Source organism: Phalacrocorax aristotelis, chromosome Z (genome assembly GCF_949628215.1).
Source record: "Phalacrocorax aristotelis chromosome Z, bGulAri2.1, whole genome shotgun sequence".
In the NCBI taxonomy this organism is placed as follows: Eukaryota; Metazoa; Chordata; class Aves; order Suliformes; family Phalacrocoracidae; genus Phalacrocorax; species Phalacrocorax aristotelis.
This window is the reverse complement of record NC_134311.1, coordinates 1,697,924-1,712,911: the sequence shown is the minus strand read 5'-3', so window position 1 is coordinate 1,712,911 and position 14,988 is coordinate 1,697,924. Positions and strand designations below refer to the sequence as shown.

The following is a 14,988-nucleotide window of genomic DNA, read 5'->3' as shown; positions in this document are numbered from 1 at the left end:
ATTACAAGTTAGCTCTGGAATTAATATTTAATTAATTTTAAAATTCTTTATGCCTCCTATATAGTTGTCTGAAAATTATTTTAAGTTCCCTTTCCCACTGATTGAACTTATTCATATTTTGCTCAGTTCTCCCAATTTTTAATTGCATCAGAAAGCTCTGTGAGCACAGTCAGTGGTAATGTTCATGGGTTGCTAGGGAAGCATTAGTAAAGGAAAAAGTTCCTACTGGCCTTCTCATTAGGATAACTAAATTTTACACCATATGCCCGCATCTTTTGCCTGTGACAAACTAATGAATCATCATTTTGGTGGTTTCTAATATTTTAGAGTTTTTTTTTTCCCCTCGTTACATTTTCTTAATCTATAACCAATACTAGATTCTTCCCAAAAGAGGGGATGGCACATGGCTACAACACCTCTGGTTTTAGGGTAGAAGGAAAGTAATGGCTTGTTGAATACTGTAAACATATTTCTGATGAGGAAAAAATAAAACTGAATCAGTCACATGCAAATATCGTTCTTAATTTTGCTGCATCCATATGCAATACATGTATTTCCAACTTTTAAAACCTAACTGCTATTACATGAATCATAACCGACTTCTAATGGGAAATAATTCTAGTTAGGCATTTTTACCCTGCTTTAGTACTTCATGTATGCCCTAACATTCACTTCTTTGAACTGCTGTAACATTATGTTGCATAAGTTCCTACCAGGCAAACTGCTATCACTTTTTCCCTTTGTACTTTTCCCTGAAATGTTCACAAAGTTCTTCAGAACACCAATAAAAACTTAAAAAATAAAATAAAAAACATTACCTTTATGAAAGCTCCATGACCTTTGACATCATTCACTATTTAGAAACCCATAAAAGAATAGATAACAAATATATGACTCACAAATTATCAATTATGAAAAATAATCTAGAGTGGAATGCTACACTAATGCAAAAAGATGGATTACTTGTCATAAACCAATAAAGCTTTTGTTTGCAAATCCAATATCTCATTTCTTTCCTTCGTGTTGGGGAACTTAAAATGATTTTTAAACTACATTAACTTAAAAAAATGCAACTATCATAAAGGTGAACACGGAAAACGCCCCCAGAAATAATCTGTCATTTTTTAACCAATTTATATTTTATATTCAACTATCAGTTCTAAAAACCAGAAGTCAGCAGAGACTAGATCCATCACAGAGCCAGTAGATAGTCCTGTACTTTAGAGGTGCGTGGGGGTGTTGGTTCTACCATCCAGATCTTAAAGCAGTCTCAAAGAAGTGCCGTATTTGTCATTGCCAGGCAGACAACAGAATTTAATTAGTCTATAACCACATTTTAGAGCACAGACAGCCTGTTTTAAAGCACTCATCCACCATTAGAATCCTTCAGGGTTTTGGGTTTACTTTGCTCTCTGTAACCTGGGGGAGGGGAATACTTCTGGTTTTTAATAGAAGAAATGTGAGAAAGAGTGGATGCCTGCAGAAAATAAAATAAATACCAGCCACGCTGCAGTGTCATCGGCTGTCGAGGGGTTACCTATGAAAAACCCTGGCCGGTGATGCAGCAGAGGATTCATTACAGTCACTGACTGGCAAATGACAGGATTGCTCAAATCAGGAGATAAACCAAGATGAGCTTTCTTTCCACCCAGAAGTCACAAACTCCCTGCTCAGCCTTTTGCCTTCTCTGCAAATTGTGAGACCACTGCTTGTGGCACAACGTTGCAGGAAACAAACCAGCAGGAATGCTACTGAGGTACGTATCTGTAAGAGCAACTGCTACGGCTCCCAGTTCTAGCTTAATTTGTGACTGCCTTTTCACACACACCTTTCGCTCTGCCTATGCCAAAACCCACGGTCACCTTTGGCTAACTTTGGCCCGACCAAGTTGAGACACCTGATTTAAAACACTGGCAGCTACAGTTCGCAACTGCCTTGCGCCGTGAGAAACAGTTGAATGATTTAATTAAAATAATTTAATTTAAATTAGGCATATTAGACATTGTAAGTAAAGGAGCAGAAGGGCGAGTGCAGTGATCCGGAGGCAACGAAGCATACTAACCAGAGATTCCCAGGTTTAGATCCCGGGGTCAGATACGCACTCCCTGCTCCCGGCTTCAGCTGGGAGTGTGCCTGGAGGTGGCTGGCTCTGCTTTTGGGAGAATGGAGGAGCAGGGTTGTGTGTCGGGGGGGATTAACTACATTGTCACTCACTAATGACAGCTGCCAGACGATTAGAAACCACATTAAGTTCTTAACTTTAACTTTGCTAATCAGCGAGACCAAACTCCTGCAACCGGATTGAAATTTTCTTTATTTAAACAAAAAAAACCAAAAAATAAAAAAAAAGAAAAAAGAAAAGAATATGAAGAAAGTAGCTTGCACGTTTGCTGCCTGATCAGAATGTAAGGCAGCAAACAGTCATACAGTCATAAAAAATGAACTTTGATAGAATGAAGTACCTGACTGATTTGGACCAGCTTCAACAGCATCATTTGCAAGGGCTAAGTTTTCCTATGCATACGGGACAAAAGTTTTAAACAATTAATATTATTTCTTCCCACGAAATGCTGACAACCAAGAATCGACCTACAAAAGGGAAATTTTATTTAAGCATTTTGACATCATATTCTTCAAGAAAGCAGAACTCGAGAACAGCAAGAGTCTGCTATGTTTACTGTGAGAAAGGACAAAAAAAAAAAAACCTTTCAGAAAAACATCTGAGTGGAGTTTACATTAACCACTCACTGGGTAGGCTGTTGGTCAAGGCAAAATATGGACATTCCCTGTCAGGAAACGTGTAACTCTGCCATATTCTCCATATAGACAGAAACCTGACTTCTTCAACACTAATTTTAAAGCAAATCCAAAACAGATCGTTGATGGTAAGGCCGTAATGGAATTTTTTTTTTTTTTTTTTTTTTTTAACCTATGACTCTGGTAAGGCCGCTTTCGGAAATCTAATGGTTACCCAACCCTTTTCATGGCTTTAACAAACCCTTACTTCTGCCTCCAGTTCCATACAATGCAGACTCTATTTGCACCCGTGCAGTACTAAATTACAGATAAAGTTACAGCAAATTTGTTTTCTCAAAAAAGCAGTGAGGCCTAATATCCCTTGAGTAATAACAGCCTTGTCTTTCATTCAGAAGCAGAACTGGAATAATTTTCCCTGAGAAACAAACGTTTCTTCCCGCGACAATAGAGCAGTTCTTGCAGCACTGAATGGGAGGCGGCTCGGCTTGCAGGTGCTCAGGTGGAGAGGCAGGAGGGCGACTGACCCGGGCGGCCGGCCGGGGCTGCGGTAGGTAACTCCAGCGTGCTCCACCTCCCACCGGACGGGCTGACGGAGCCGCCAACCCCGAATGAGCAATGCAGTACGCTCAAGCGGACCGATAATTTATAGAGATGCGCCTTGTTCGTACTGATGGAATCAAAGCAGCTAATAAACACCTGAAGCAGCCTTGGAACAAAGCAAAAATGTCTTAGAAGGTTAAAAAACCCTCAACCCACACCCAAAGTGATTCTTGTGTGAAAGGAGTACTGACATAATAATGACCTACCAGCGTACTACAGTTATTTTCCAAGTGCTCTGGCTAATAGACTGTGATGAATAAATAACTTTTTAATGCGTTTCACTGGAGTTGCACCAGGGAATATTAATACCCGGTATTAAAAACAGTATTCAGATAGATGTGAAGCTGTAATGCTGTGAAGATACTGACATAATGCAGAAACAAAGCTCAAGGAACAGATTTCATTAGTTACCTCTTCTCTAAAACAAATCACTCCGAAAAGTGTCCGAGTTTACTTGCTACAACATTGTGATAATATTCCTAAAATTTGAAAATCAAGCACCTTTAGGGAATAAGCATTAAGTGTTATTAATGTGGCCTTATGCTGTTAATCATTATCTTGGGAAAATTATGTTGTGTTTTATATACTAACACCATGACATTTTTATTAACTCATAATCCCTCTGCTAACAGTGGTGCTTTAAGCAAGTAATAATTAAGATGGCAGCAAATATTAAAAATACCTACTTTTAAATTTTTCATTCACGTTAAAGGGATAAAGTATCTGCTGGTACTAGAGGTTCTTTAAGGGAAAACAGCAAGGAGAGTACTGTATAGCAAGCAGAAAATACTCATTCTTTCTTTATTAAGGAAAACAGCCTTAAATAATCATTAACAGTATCCCTTACAGTACCGATCCCTCATTTTCAAATGAATTAGCTGATTCTAATTATCAAAAAGACACTTTTCCTGGAAAATTAAGAATTTGCCATTGGAAAATAGAGTTTCAAACACGTACACCTGTGCCTTCTGGTCTTAGATAAGGAAGAGATTTTCCCTCCCCCTCATAAATGAGCACCAGAAAAAGACAGACCTCAGGAGAGACAGAGCGAGAACAGAAATACCACACAAGCTGACTTTATTAAGACCAGATTAGTCCAGAAAGAAGCATTTCAAGCTAAACAGACACCATGCATTCGTATACTTAAAGACTGAGGAGAAATATAAGGAAACAGCAAAACCTCATGCATTAGTCCTGCCAGGGCTAGTATTACAGTACAGATTTAGCTTCAGCTTAACATGTTTACCCCTCAAGTTATGATTTAGAGGAGATGTACTGAGTGCAGAGAATCAGAGATATGCATTAATATTGGCTTGATTTTTTTTTAATCATAGATTTCCCAAGCACACAGTGCCACTTCTCGTAGCATCGGATGCAAAGTATGTGTTCAGTATATCAAAGCAGAATTAATTTTATTCATTTTTGAGCACATTTCTTTGCTACCTTTTTATTTTTTTAATGGGGTTAGGAAGTGTCTGTCTCTGTTCATTAATGAGCAGTGTCTACTTACGGAGGCCAGTCAATTAGAACTGGAATACAGGAACATCTAATCACAGCTACTATACGGCTGCGGAGAGAAAATCATGTCTCCTATTCAGCCGTTGCTGCACACTAATTGCCCAAGAAGTTCCAACTGCATAATACCAGTTTTAACAGATAACTTTGCAGTCCTAACAATAGCAGTGAGAGCAGTGGTCAATCTCAAATAAACAAGACTAAATTATGCTAATTTTTTGTTTTTTTCAAATCAGTGGGTTCTTCCTAGAGTACTTGTATCTCCGGAAAGCAGTTGGTATCTTGTAACTTCAGAGCTACAGTAATTGTGCTGGTGTTATTCATGGAAATGTACAAACTCCAAAGTTCTGCCATGCAGTTGCAAGAGGTTCATTATCAGCTGCAGCCATTTGGCTTACATTTTTTTTTTCTCTTCAGTAACAATTCTTGTCATAATGTTATTTATCTTTACTGGGTAAGTGTTAACACTTATTCTGGAATAAATAAAATCTGCTAGTGAAACCAACCTAAATTACATTTTTAAATTATTTCTCCTTGTTTATTCCAAAGTTATAAATGTATTTTGGGTTATAAACACCTGTCCTTTTTCTTTTGAAAATTAAATTAACTTAAACAGCTCCCACCACCTTACATGAAACAAGCGGGTATGAAATTTACAGGCTTTTTATTTCAAGGTCCACTGAAATTCTCCTTTCCTGCAGAAGCTAAATTACTCAAGCATGGCACTTGGTAAAAATTTAACATTCTGCCCATACCCTGAGCGCGTCACGTATTAAAAAACTACCTAGACAACATTGTTTCTTGCAATAATACTTAACTAAAGGGATCATCAGGGCAGGTTTCGCTCCTTTTTATATTGCCATGACCAGTAGGAAAAGTTACTGTGCCAGACATGCCACGGCAAACAGCCAACCTTCACCAATAACATGGCGAAGGCTACGTGAGGATTTTCTTCACAACTTTGCAACCATCGGTTTGGCCTTTAACTGAGAAATTTAAGCAAACATTCTGCCGAGATGGTAATTTGCTCCGTGCAGCCTTCTCAAAGAGATCTGCAGCCACTGCCTCGGGCCAGCCCCCAGGAGGGACGGGGCAAAAGCATGCGGAAAGGTAATTCAGGGGAGCACCATTTTTCCGAAAGAATGGATTTAATCCTAGTTCTTCAGGTATGGAAAACACCCTGGGTGGAAACAATGTTTACCCTGACTAAACCATATAATAAAGGTTGTGTTAATAATGACGCCTAATTCAGAAGAAAAACAAAAAAAGCCACCGCTTGTAAACTTTGTAAGTATTCTGTAACGTCAGGCTTCAGCAGTTTGTCCACTTGAACAGACTTGAAACACAGAGACACGTTATCCCCAAGCAAAGGACAACTTCTAGTGCTACTGCTTCTTCATACCCTGTCTCGAGGAAGTTTCCCTAATGGCGTAAATAAGCAGCCTTCCTCATTCAGCTGAAACAACCCAGCTCCTTCACAGGACTTTCCTACGTACATCTCAGTGGAGTTCAGGTGAAAATAAAGCTTCTTGCATGGTAAGCCCACTTCTACGCTGAGGGGGAAAGCAGAGGGACTCATGAAAGGTGATGGCAGAACGACACGGGCGTTTTTCACTTCAGCTTCCTGCGGTCCCGAGGGGAGCAGATGAGTCATTCGTTCTCCCTGTCGGTTCTGCCGCTTTGGGGTATCATCGTCACAAGCAGCGCTGCCACACGCCAGTTATTTCCAAGTGGGAAGCGAGCTTTCAAACTCTCTCTGGTCCGAACCAGCATTTTTGGAATGGGAAGCACGCAGCATCTCCCTTTTGCCAAAAATGTAGGATAAAGCTGTGTGTGGCAGACCATCCCCATTTAGGAAAAAGGGACAAAACTTCCCGTGTAACTTTTGCAATGGTTATTTAGGGGTGTTTTTCTTTTGAGGCTTTATTTACAACACCAATAAACCCATGTAGTCATATAGCATGTGCGGCACTAGTAGAAACAAAATGTGTTCTAAGCCTTTTTTATAGGAATGGTCTGGATTTCACGTTCTACAATCAAAACTGAAATTATAAAATTACATGTTAAACTATATAAGCAGGACAAATATTTTCGCAATGTGTATTTGAAACAGTATGAAGTTACCCTGTTTTCACTGCAGTAAAATCCAACATATTGAAAATTCCTTGTTTTCCTTTAATTCTTCCACCCAGGCACAGGTGCTTATAGTATCACCTACCAGCTACATACCTACTAAACATGCAGCTACTCCACAGGGGTAAGCACACTGATAATTCCTTAAGGAGCATTACGAAAAAATTGGTAGCTTCTTTTCTGAACAGGCTGCCCTTCTAATCCTTTCCCACATCATATTTTCAAAAGCTTTGAAATATCGCTTCTGTATTTGATTTTCCCGACTCGGGCATTCCTCACTAGCATACGACATACCTGGTTACCGCTTCTTTCTTTACTACACTGAAACTTTTTGCAAAATATTACATTATATTAACTATTGAACAGTCCAGTAAAATCAGCATGGCCCACAGTCCTCCCACTTCAAGGCAAACCTTCATTGTAATACCTACCGCTGCTAAAATAAAAAGGAAGTAAAAGACTCTCTGTAACATGATTTTATAATGTGTTGGTTCTCTTATAACTCATAACTAAAAGAAGATGAAAAAGTAAGATATTTTACAATCCACCCATGTGCACCATTTAAGTAATGAAAGTTTAAATGGCCAAGATTCCCTGCAACGACTGTCAAATAGCAACTCGGGGCAGCCGGTGATGATAAGGTACACAGCTACTTTCTCCTTAGAGCACCGTTACTACATAATTATCCAAATTTAATACTGGTGCTATGTGAACTCTTTCAAGTGTAAAGATTTTCATTCAGAGAGTTTTGCGCGCTCAAGAGGAGAGTGCAAGCGAGAGTACGCGACGGAATGCGGCCCCTCTGGGACACGTGGCCACGCTGGGTCAGACACAGCCGTCCTGCAACTCTTCCAGCAGCACCACGCGTGTGGGGCCGCGGCAGCATCAGGCAGCTGGGGATCACGTTGTATGTGACTCGCACTACGAGACGTACTCCAGACCATGATTACAACTCGCAGTTTGGCTGCCTGGATTTTGAGTCACACCACTGCCTTAAGAAGAAATATAAGCTTGTTTTTAGAACTTTTTGGCTAACACTCAATATTGGACAGTAACTAATAGTTTCTCTTAATCTTTATAACTTTTGATCAGCTACATTTTGGTGCGTTATACTTTTTGGTATACCAAGCTATAATAGCATTCTAAAAGCTTTGCTAATTAAATACTTTTGGTGAAAAGTTGTCAGATTTCTAAGCAGGGAGAAAAGCAAAATAGGTGGGAAGAATGGTCTGGTGGTGAAGGGAAAAGTCCAAGGCTTGGGATACCAGTGCTCTATTCTGCTGTGTGTCTCCTGTTTGAGAAGTCATAAAATCTCTTCACCTCAGTTGGCAATGTAAAATAAGGAAAGTATTTCTACACAATGTGTTGGTGTTTTTGAGACCGAGCACCTTTTATTATGAAGAACTCAGAATGTAATCTATGTGAGTACTTAAAATAGATATGCAGGCAAAATAAACACCTAACAGAGCCATTATAGTGCCTAAAGGTAGATGTGGTGCCACTTTAGACAGCCTGGGGTGAGCATCCCAGACACGTGGATGGTGATGGCTGAAGTGACACAGAACCTAAGACAGACACACGCCCTCCTGGAACAGCAGCTGGGCAGCACACAGGGTGCTCGGGGTTACCTAAAAGGGCACCAAGCCTGCACACGCTGCTAAACTGGTTTAGCAAGTACAAATTCACGCGATGAAGGAAGTAAAATGAAAGTGATCTTTTAAAAACAAAATAAAACACTAAAAGAAATTTTTTAAGCCTAGAAATATTGCCCTGTCTTTCCTTGTATCAGATTTGCAAACACACAATGTGTCAAACACAAGACGTGGATTGATAAAACCAAGTATTTCCACACCAGCGTCACTCCTCATTTGCTATAGTTCGGTACAGAGGGGTTTTAATCACTGCTGGAGCTGGTATGTTCTCTGTGTATGAATGGTTAATGGATCTCAACAGTCATATATACCGGGATCCACTACACATCTGTTTCTTTCCTATCACACTTTCTCAAACCCGGCACATGGCATCGCTATGCTATGCAGAAAGATCAAATCCCACTGTATTTTAGCAGCAGTCTCACATTAGTTCTGCTGGTCTATAGAAAATTAGGAAAGAAGAAACAGGATTTAGATGATTTTTCTTTTTTTCTGCTTTACATCTGAAAAAAATCCCCAAAGCACGGCAGTCTGGACTACTTCATCCTCTTTCCTGCAGGTGAAGATACATCTGACAAAAAAGCTGAAAGATTCTTGCACGTGTGCTACCTGCATCAGAAATGAATCTTGTACCCGGCCACGCCACTGCCATGTCACTTCATCTCTGGATATCTCTCTTCTAAGAACAGGCAGTTTTGACAGCAACAGGAATTTTTGGAAAGGCTTTTTTAGGATGCAAGAAGTTTTTGCAAGTACCTTATCAGCACTTCTTCTGATTTCAAATTCAAGACAACAGGTGGCAAAGACAACCTGATGGTCCACTTCACCCAGGTTTAGTAAAAAGCTATCTGAAGTTGTTTATATGTTATATCCTCAATAATGGTATCAACAATGACAAAATCTATGAGCTCTTAAATATACCTGAAAAATTCTGATTCTCCTACCATCACAGTGTGGGAAAAAAGGAAAATATTTAATAACTAACACAAGTGCACTCCCACGCCTGACGGTATCATACCAAGTCTCTCCCGAAACATGATCTCTGTCCTTTGGCTTTGAGTGAAAGTTGCTTCTGAAATACACAGTAGTGATCGTTTCCCTTTTTAACAGGGAAAAGCTAAGCAAGTTGGCAAAATGACTTCAGTGTCTCATTTCCTGCTACGGACCAGCTCTTTTTTCTCCTCTTCCCTTCTCGGTTTCAGTTAATTAGCATGACACCACCACAACTAAATGGTGTACGTGCAAGAGAACTAACACTTAATCAAAGGGTAGGGACACTCTTATGTCATTTTCACACATGAACTGTGTAATGTCAGATGACAAAGTGAAGGTGAGTTAGACCTGACAAATGACTTGGATGCAGGGTGAGTCATTCCATCAATATTTCAAAAGCTAAGAAAGGGAAGTTTCCTATGTGCATGCATACACACGTGTAGCAGGATTCAGAGGAACCAGAACAGGAATAGGAGAACGCGTTCATGGAAAGCTTTAATTTGGGGACGTTCTGAAAAGGCGGTGTGGGATCGGGTGAGGGTACTCTGCTTCCAAATGAGAAAGGAAATAAGTTTATGTTACGAGTAACAGTTAAATGTTCAAGCAGGCAATTACAGCACTTTACTGAGGCCATTTTGGGATACCAAACACTTTGAAGATTATCTATCCCCTCATACTTCATGTTCAATGCTCCTCTAAGTAACATATGTGGTCCCCTTTAGTTACTCAGTTATGAATTGTACTTTAAAGGCAAGGGGACATTTTTGATAATGCACATCTTAAACTTTTCATTAAACTACCAAATTTAAATTCTACCTTTTTGTGCACTCTGACATTTTTGTCTGGCATTTTCATTAATTTTGCGACATACATAAATGTAGCTGAAATGTTAACTGATCAATACTTTGTCTCTCTCATGTAGCACTAGAGCGAAGCTCCCCAAGGACCACGCAGCAGTACAGAAATTAAATGTGTAAAATATCAAATGTTAATGTTAAACACAGCAGCACTTACTGTATAACGACTGAAAAGGCTAAAAGAATTCCAAATGGACAGATGGTAGCACAAATTATCTACAATCACATTTAAAGATTAAAGTTTGTCCCGTAAAATAATTCATTGACTCACGTTGAAGTGTGTCCTTTTACTGATAGCTCAGTTGTCCAATTATTTTTGTGCTCATTACAGTGAGAAATGACAGAACTGGCAAAAAAGAGCGTACACTTTTTTCCCCCTACGTTGCACCCACTGACATCTGCAAGAACATAAATGTCTGGTCAAGAAGCTGATGGAAATTAGGCCCAATTTAGTAGACATTTCAGTGCCCACAGTAGATCAATCTAAGGAAAAAACATCCACTTTTGCATACTCTAATAAAGTTCTCCTGCCTGAAACATACCATGTTACTTACTAAATTAAGAAAAAATATAAAAATTAACTGCTAAATATTCAAAACGTCTGTTTTAAATACAGAAAATCATGTGAATTTACAGAAAATGCTCCCTCTATGTATTCTGTTCTTTTGCATTGCATTTAGGTGGTTGAGAAGCATAAACACAAACACCTAAAACATTTTTGATTCGCCTCTAGACATAACAGGGATATATGTAATATAATAAAGCTGTTCTGGAACTGAAACATTAATTTAATATTGTTGCTATAAACTTCCTTTATTTAAGAGGAAATAAATACGAAAAAGAAGGACAGAATATAAAATCTTCTGATGGTTCAAATCCAAAGTCATATTCTAGCGAGATCAACCTCTGTTTCATGAGCTATTTACAAATACCTTTGAGTGTCTGAAAACCAGCAGCTAATAATATGTCACGGTTATATGAGCAAGAGAATGCAAAAATTATATCTGGGTAGCAATTATTCTTCAGCCGTGAAGTACTGAGGCACAGAAAAAGATGGAGTAGAAACTTTAAGTCGTTCAGGCAAAGTTCTCAGTGAAGGTGATGAGCTTATCAAGTTCAACAGATACAGGTAAAATATTGCTTAGTTGAGGAAATGCATAATCTAGAACATTGGAAATATAACTTCTAGGTTTTCTTTACTTCTAGGTACAGCTTGGGCAACACTGTTCATTGAGCTGGTGCCTTTGGACAGACTTGAGAAAGAACCGTCCATAAAACATTTCCTTTCCTAAAATGTCCCAAATAATGTAAAGATTTGAGACAGCTAGGTTCTGGAGCATAAATAACCAGCAAGCCCTTTCAATGAGCACTTTTAGTCTTGACAACCAGCACTGTGACTCTCCAAGGAGAAAGATTTTAAAAAGAGCTGCAGTGAACACTTCAGCATGTGAAGAGCACAAAGCCGGTAACTGCAGCTCATTATAGGGTTACCATATTAATCAGGCCTTTCTGTGGGTTTCCAAGAGTAGTCTTCCTTTCCAGATCTCTCCTTCATTACAGCTAACTTACTACTTCTCTGAAAACTCAGCTAGCCTGCTGGAATTTCTTCACCTGTGGACTTCTGTGGCAGTGGCCCCATCAGAAAGTAAAGACGTGGGGTGAGGTACAAGAAAAGTGTACCTGTAATAGTAACACCAAGAACCTGGGGCAATGGGACATTTGAAAAATCAACCTTCACAAATGTAACTTCTGTGAAATGGCTGTAGATCTGTATCAGGACATTATCCATCAAGGTACGCCTTCAAATCCACCAGGAAGGAAGAAGTGGTTAGTTTAAAAGTTTACTTCTCCTACATTATTTATTAGTCTGCCTATAGAGCTGGAAACATCCAGAATGGCCTATTTCTCATCTCCTTTCTGGCACTGACATTTCACTGTGACATTCTCCAACCTCTCGGAGACAACTTCAAGAGGAGATACAATTTGTAAAATAGTGAAGCGATAAAATGATACATGTAAGTACAGCTTTTTTACAGAATCTATTAAATTCCAGCGTAACCTTAGTGCAAGCAAGATTCACCACTACACATGCACATGGACCACTCTCAAGATTTCTCAAGGGCCTACGATAGCCATGAAGCTCCAGAAACAATCCAAACCCAAAGCTTACATTCATGATGGAAGTGCATGTAGATTTGGCTTCACTAATAAAAAATCATCAATGTTTTGCCCAACAGAGGGATGATTTGATCCGTGGACATAATTACATCAGGTTGAAAAGCACAGGATGCATTTTAGATGCAGAGCAAGAACACATCTGTGAAGTCACAGCACTGATGCAGACGTGATGTGTCCATAACTGCCACAACCACCACATAGCAAAGTAAATACTAGAAGGAAACTAAGAAAAGCAGGATTTTGAGATATAAATATGAAAATATATATGAATATGTATATAAATAAAATCAGGAACATGGCTCTACTGCATTACATTACAACTACAATAATGACGTATACTCACTACAGACATCCCCACTCAATTTCTGTGTTTTATGTATTTCACACTACTTATTATGACACTGAATTTTTCTATGATCAGAAAAAATTACAATTTCACAGCAACACAACTTCCTCCATGGCCACAGCAGAGCACCATGAGAAGAAATAATTTCATATGCTCCAAAGAATAGGATGGAGACATGGTATTGTTGGGTTGATGGTTGGACTTGATGATCCTAGAGGTCTTTTCCAACCTTAATGATTCTATGATTGTCTTTCCATTTCCTTTCCTCCACCGATCACAGGTGGGTGTTTCACATCCTTATTAAAATCAGACTTGGACAGATGAGTATTTACTAACTGGACCAGTAATAGCAACATGAACATTTGAATTTTACGTAGAAACATGCATTTTCCTATGAAATTCTGATAATTTTAAATGGAAGTAATAACAGATCATCTTTCTATATTAAACAATATCAAGTATATTTAGATTTTTGCACATAGTGTAGTTATCATGTACTGTAGCTACTACAGTCAGTAGAAGTATAAAAACCCTGGGAGTTCGAACAACACATGCATCTCCTGTTCTCTCGATGAACTATGCAGCCAGACACCGACAGCTTGCTGCCACCCTTTGACAGGCTACAGGGGGTCAGTACAGACTGAGCCCTGCTAGAGGAAACTTCCTCCAGAACAGCACGATTTAGTGACACACCAAAGTTCCCCATTTTACTGCTCCAGTGCAGCCAGCTCCAATGCCTGGTTTGATGTCTCCAAAATCAAGGCACCTGAGCTGTAGGCTCCCAAGGTGGGAGTACTGTCAGCAGACTCCCTCTGTAATTATTCAAAGACTGACAACATTCCCTGCTCACAGCCATGGTGGAGAGGGTCACAACTTCAGTATTTCAGCCAACTTAATAAATTTAGACATTCCAGAAAGTGTGTCCATCCATACATTTTTACTCCTGGAGGGACTCCCTCAGGCAAAAAACAAACAGGGACTCTGGTCTTGCTTCTAGTTCATATGATTTTGAAAACAAAAAGACATTCATCTGGGAAGCACAATGTAACCTATAATTATGCCTGGAATTCTCAGAATTTAACAAGAAAATAAAGCTTAATATTAATGAAGCTAATGTTTATGGAGAAATAGCAGTTTCATTTAAATCACTAAAAAGCAGTTCACTAAAAACTGAACTAAGACCAGAGCTTGATATGTAAAAGGTACTAGTTTGTCTGCATTAATGTTTTTAAAGTTGATTTTGTTCTATTTTGTTTTGGTTTTCTTTTGGTTATTTTTAACCAAGAACACTAAATTTTAATAAGGAAGCAACTCTTTGGGTTCAGAGCTTTGTAGTTCTAAAACAGTTACAGGTGTAACATATATTGATATGTGGAGGACAAAATAACACTATTTTTATATTCATGATATGTAAAAGAATTCATGAAATATTCAAAGAAAATTTTACAGTAAATATGCAATATACAAGGGGGCCAAACAAAGTCTAACAGAAGTAATGTTTGAGAAGCTCAAAATAAATCCATAGTTCACTTGCTGTGGTTTGAGTTGTATCGCTTGCTTATGTTATCTGTACAATTATAAATAAAAAAAAAAGTACCTGTTTGTGTGACATTTTAAACTGACCTTTTTTTAAAAAAAAGTGAACAAACATGATCTGCAGTATCTTCTTAATGCCAAGTTTTAAATAAAAAAAAAACCAATCAGAGCCTGCTCCCATCAACATGTATTATCTCTCAGTCTAAAACAGAAGTACACCAGGGTGATTAACAATAATATAAAGAGGATCATACCAAAAAAGCAGCAAGACTTCTTGCGGGAGAATCCCAGTTGAAGCAACTGCTAATGTAGCAGGCGGCATTTATGAGCACCATGACACAACGCTTCACCCGGATAAAGTTTCTTAACAGTAGCTGTTAAAAAGATGAAAAAAGAAAAATTTTCAACACCCTTTTCAAAA

The 14,988-nt window shown here is 38.8% G+C and overlaps 1 protein-coding gene across 3 annotated transcripts in view; it reads right to left on the bottom strand.

Annotated features, from left to right (window-relative positions):
• MCTP1 (multiple C2 and transmembrane domain containing 1) overlaps nt 1-14,988 on the bottom strand; it is a 287,863-nt gene that overhangs the window by 80,701 nt on the left and 192,174 nt on the right. For all 3 annotated transcript variants that reach the window (XM_075078920.1, XM_075078921.1, XM_075078923.1), the window contains one exon: nt 14,822-14,941. In XM_075078920.1, coding sequence (XP_074935021.1) covers nt 14,822-14,941 — 120 coding nt within the window. The remainder of the gene's footprint in view (nt 1-14,821; nt 14,942-14,988) is intronic.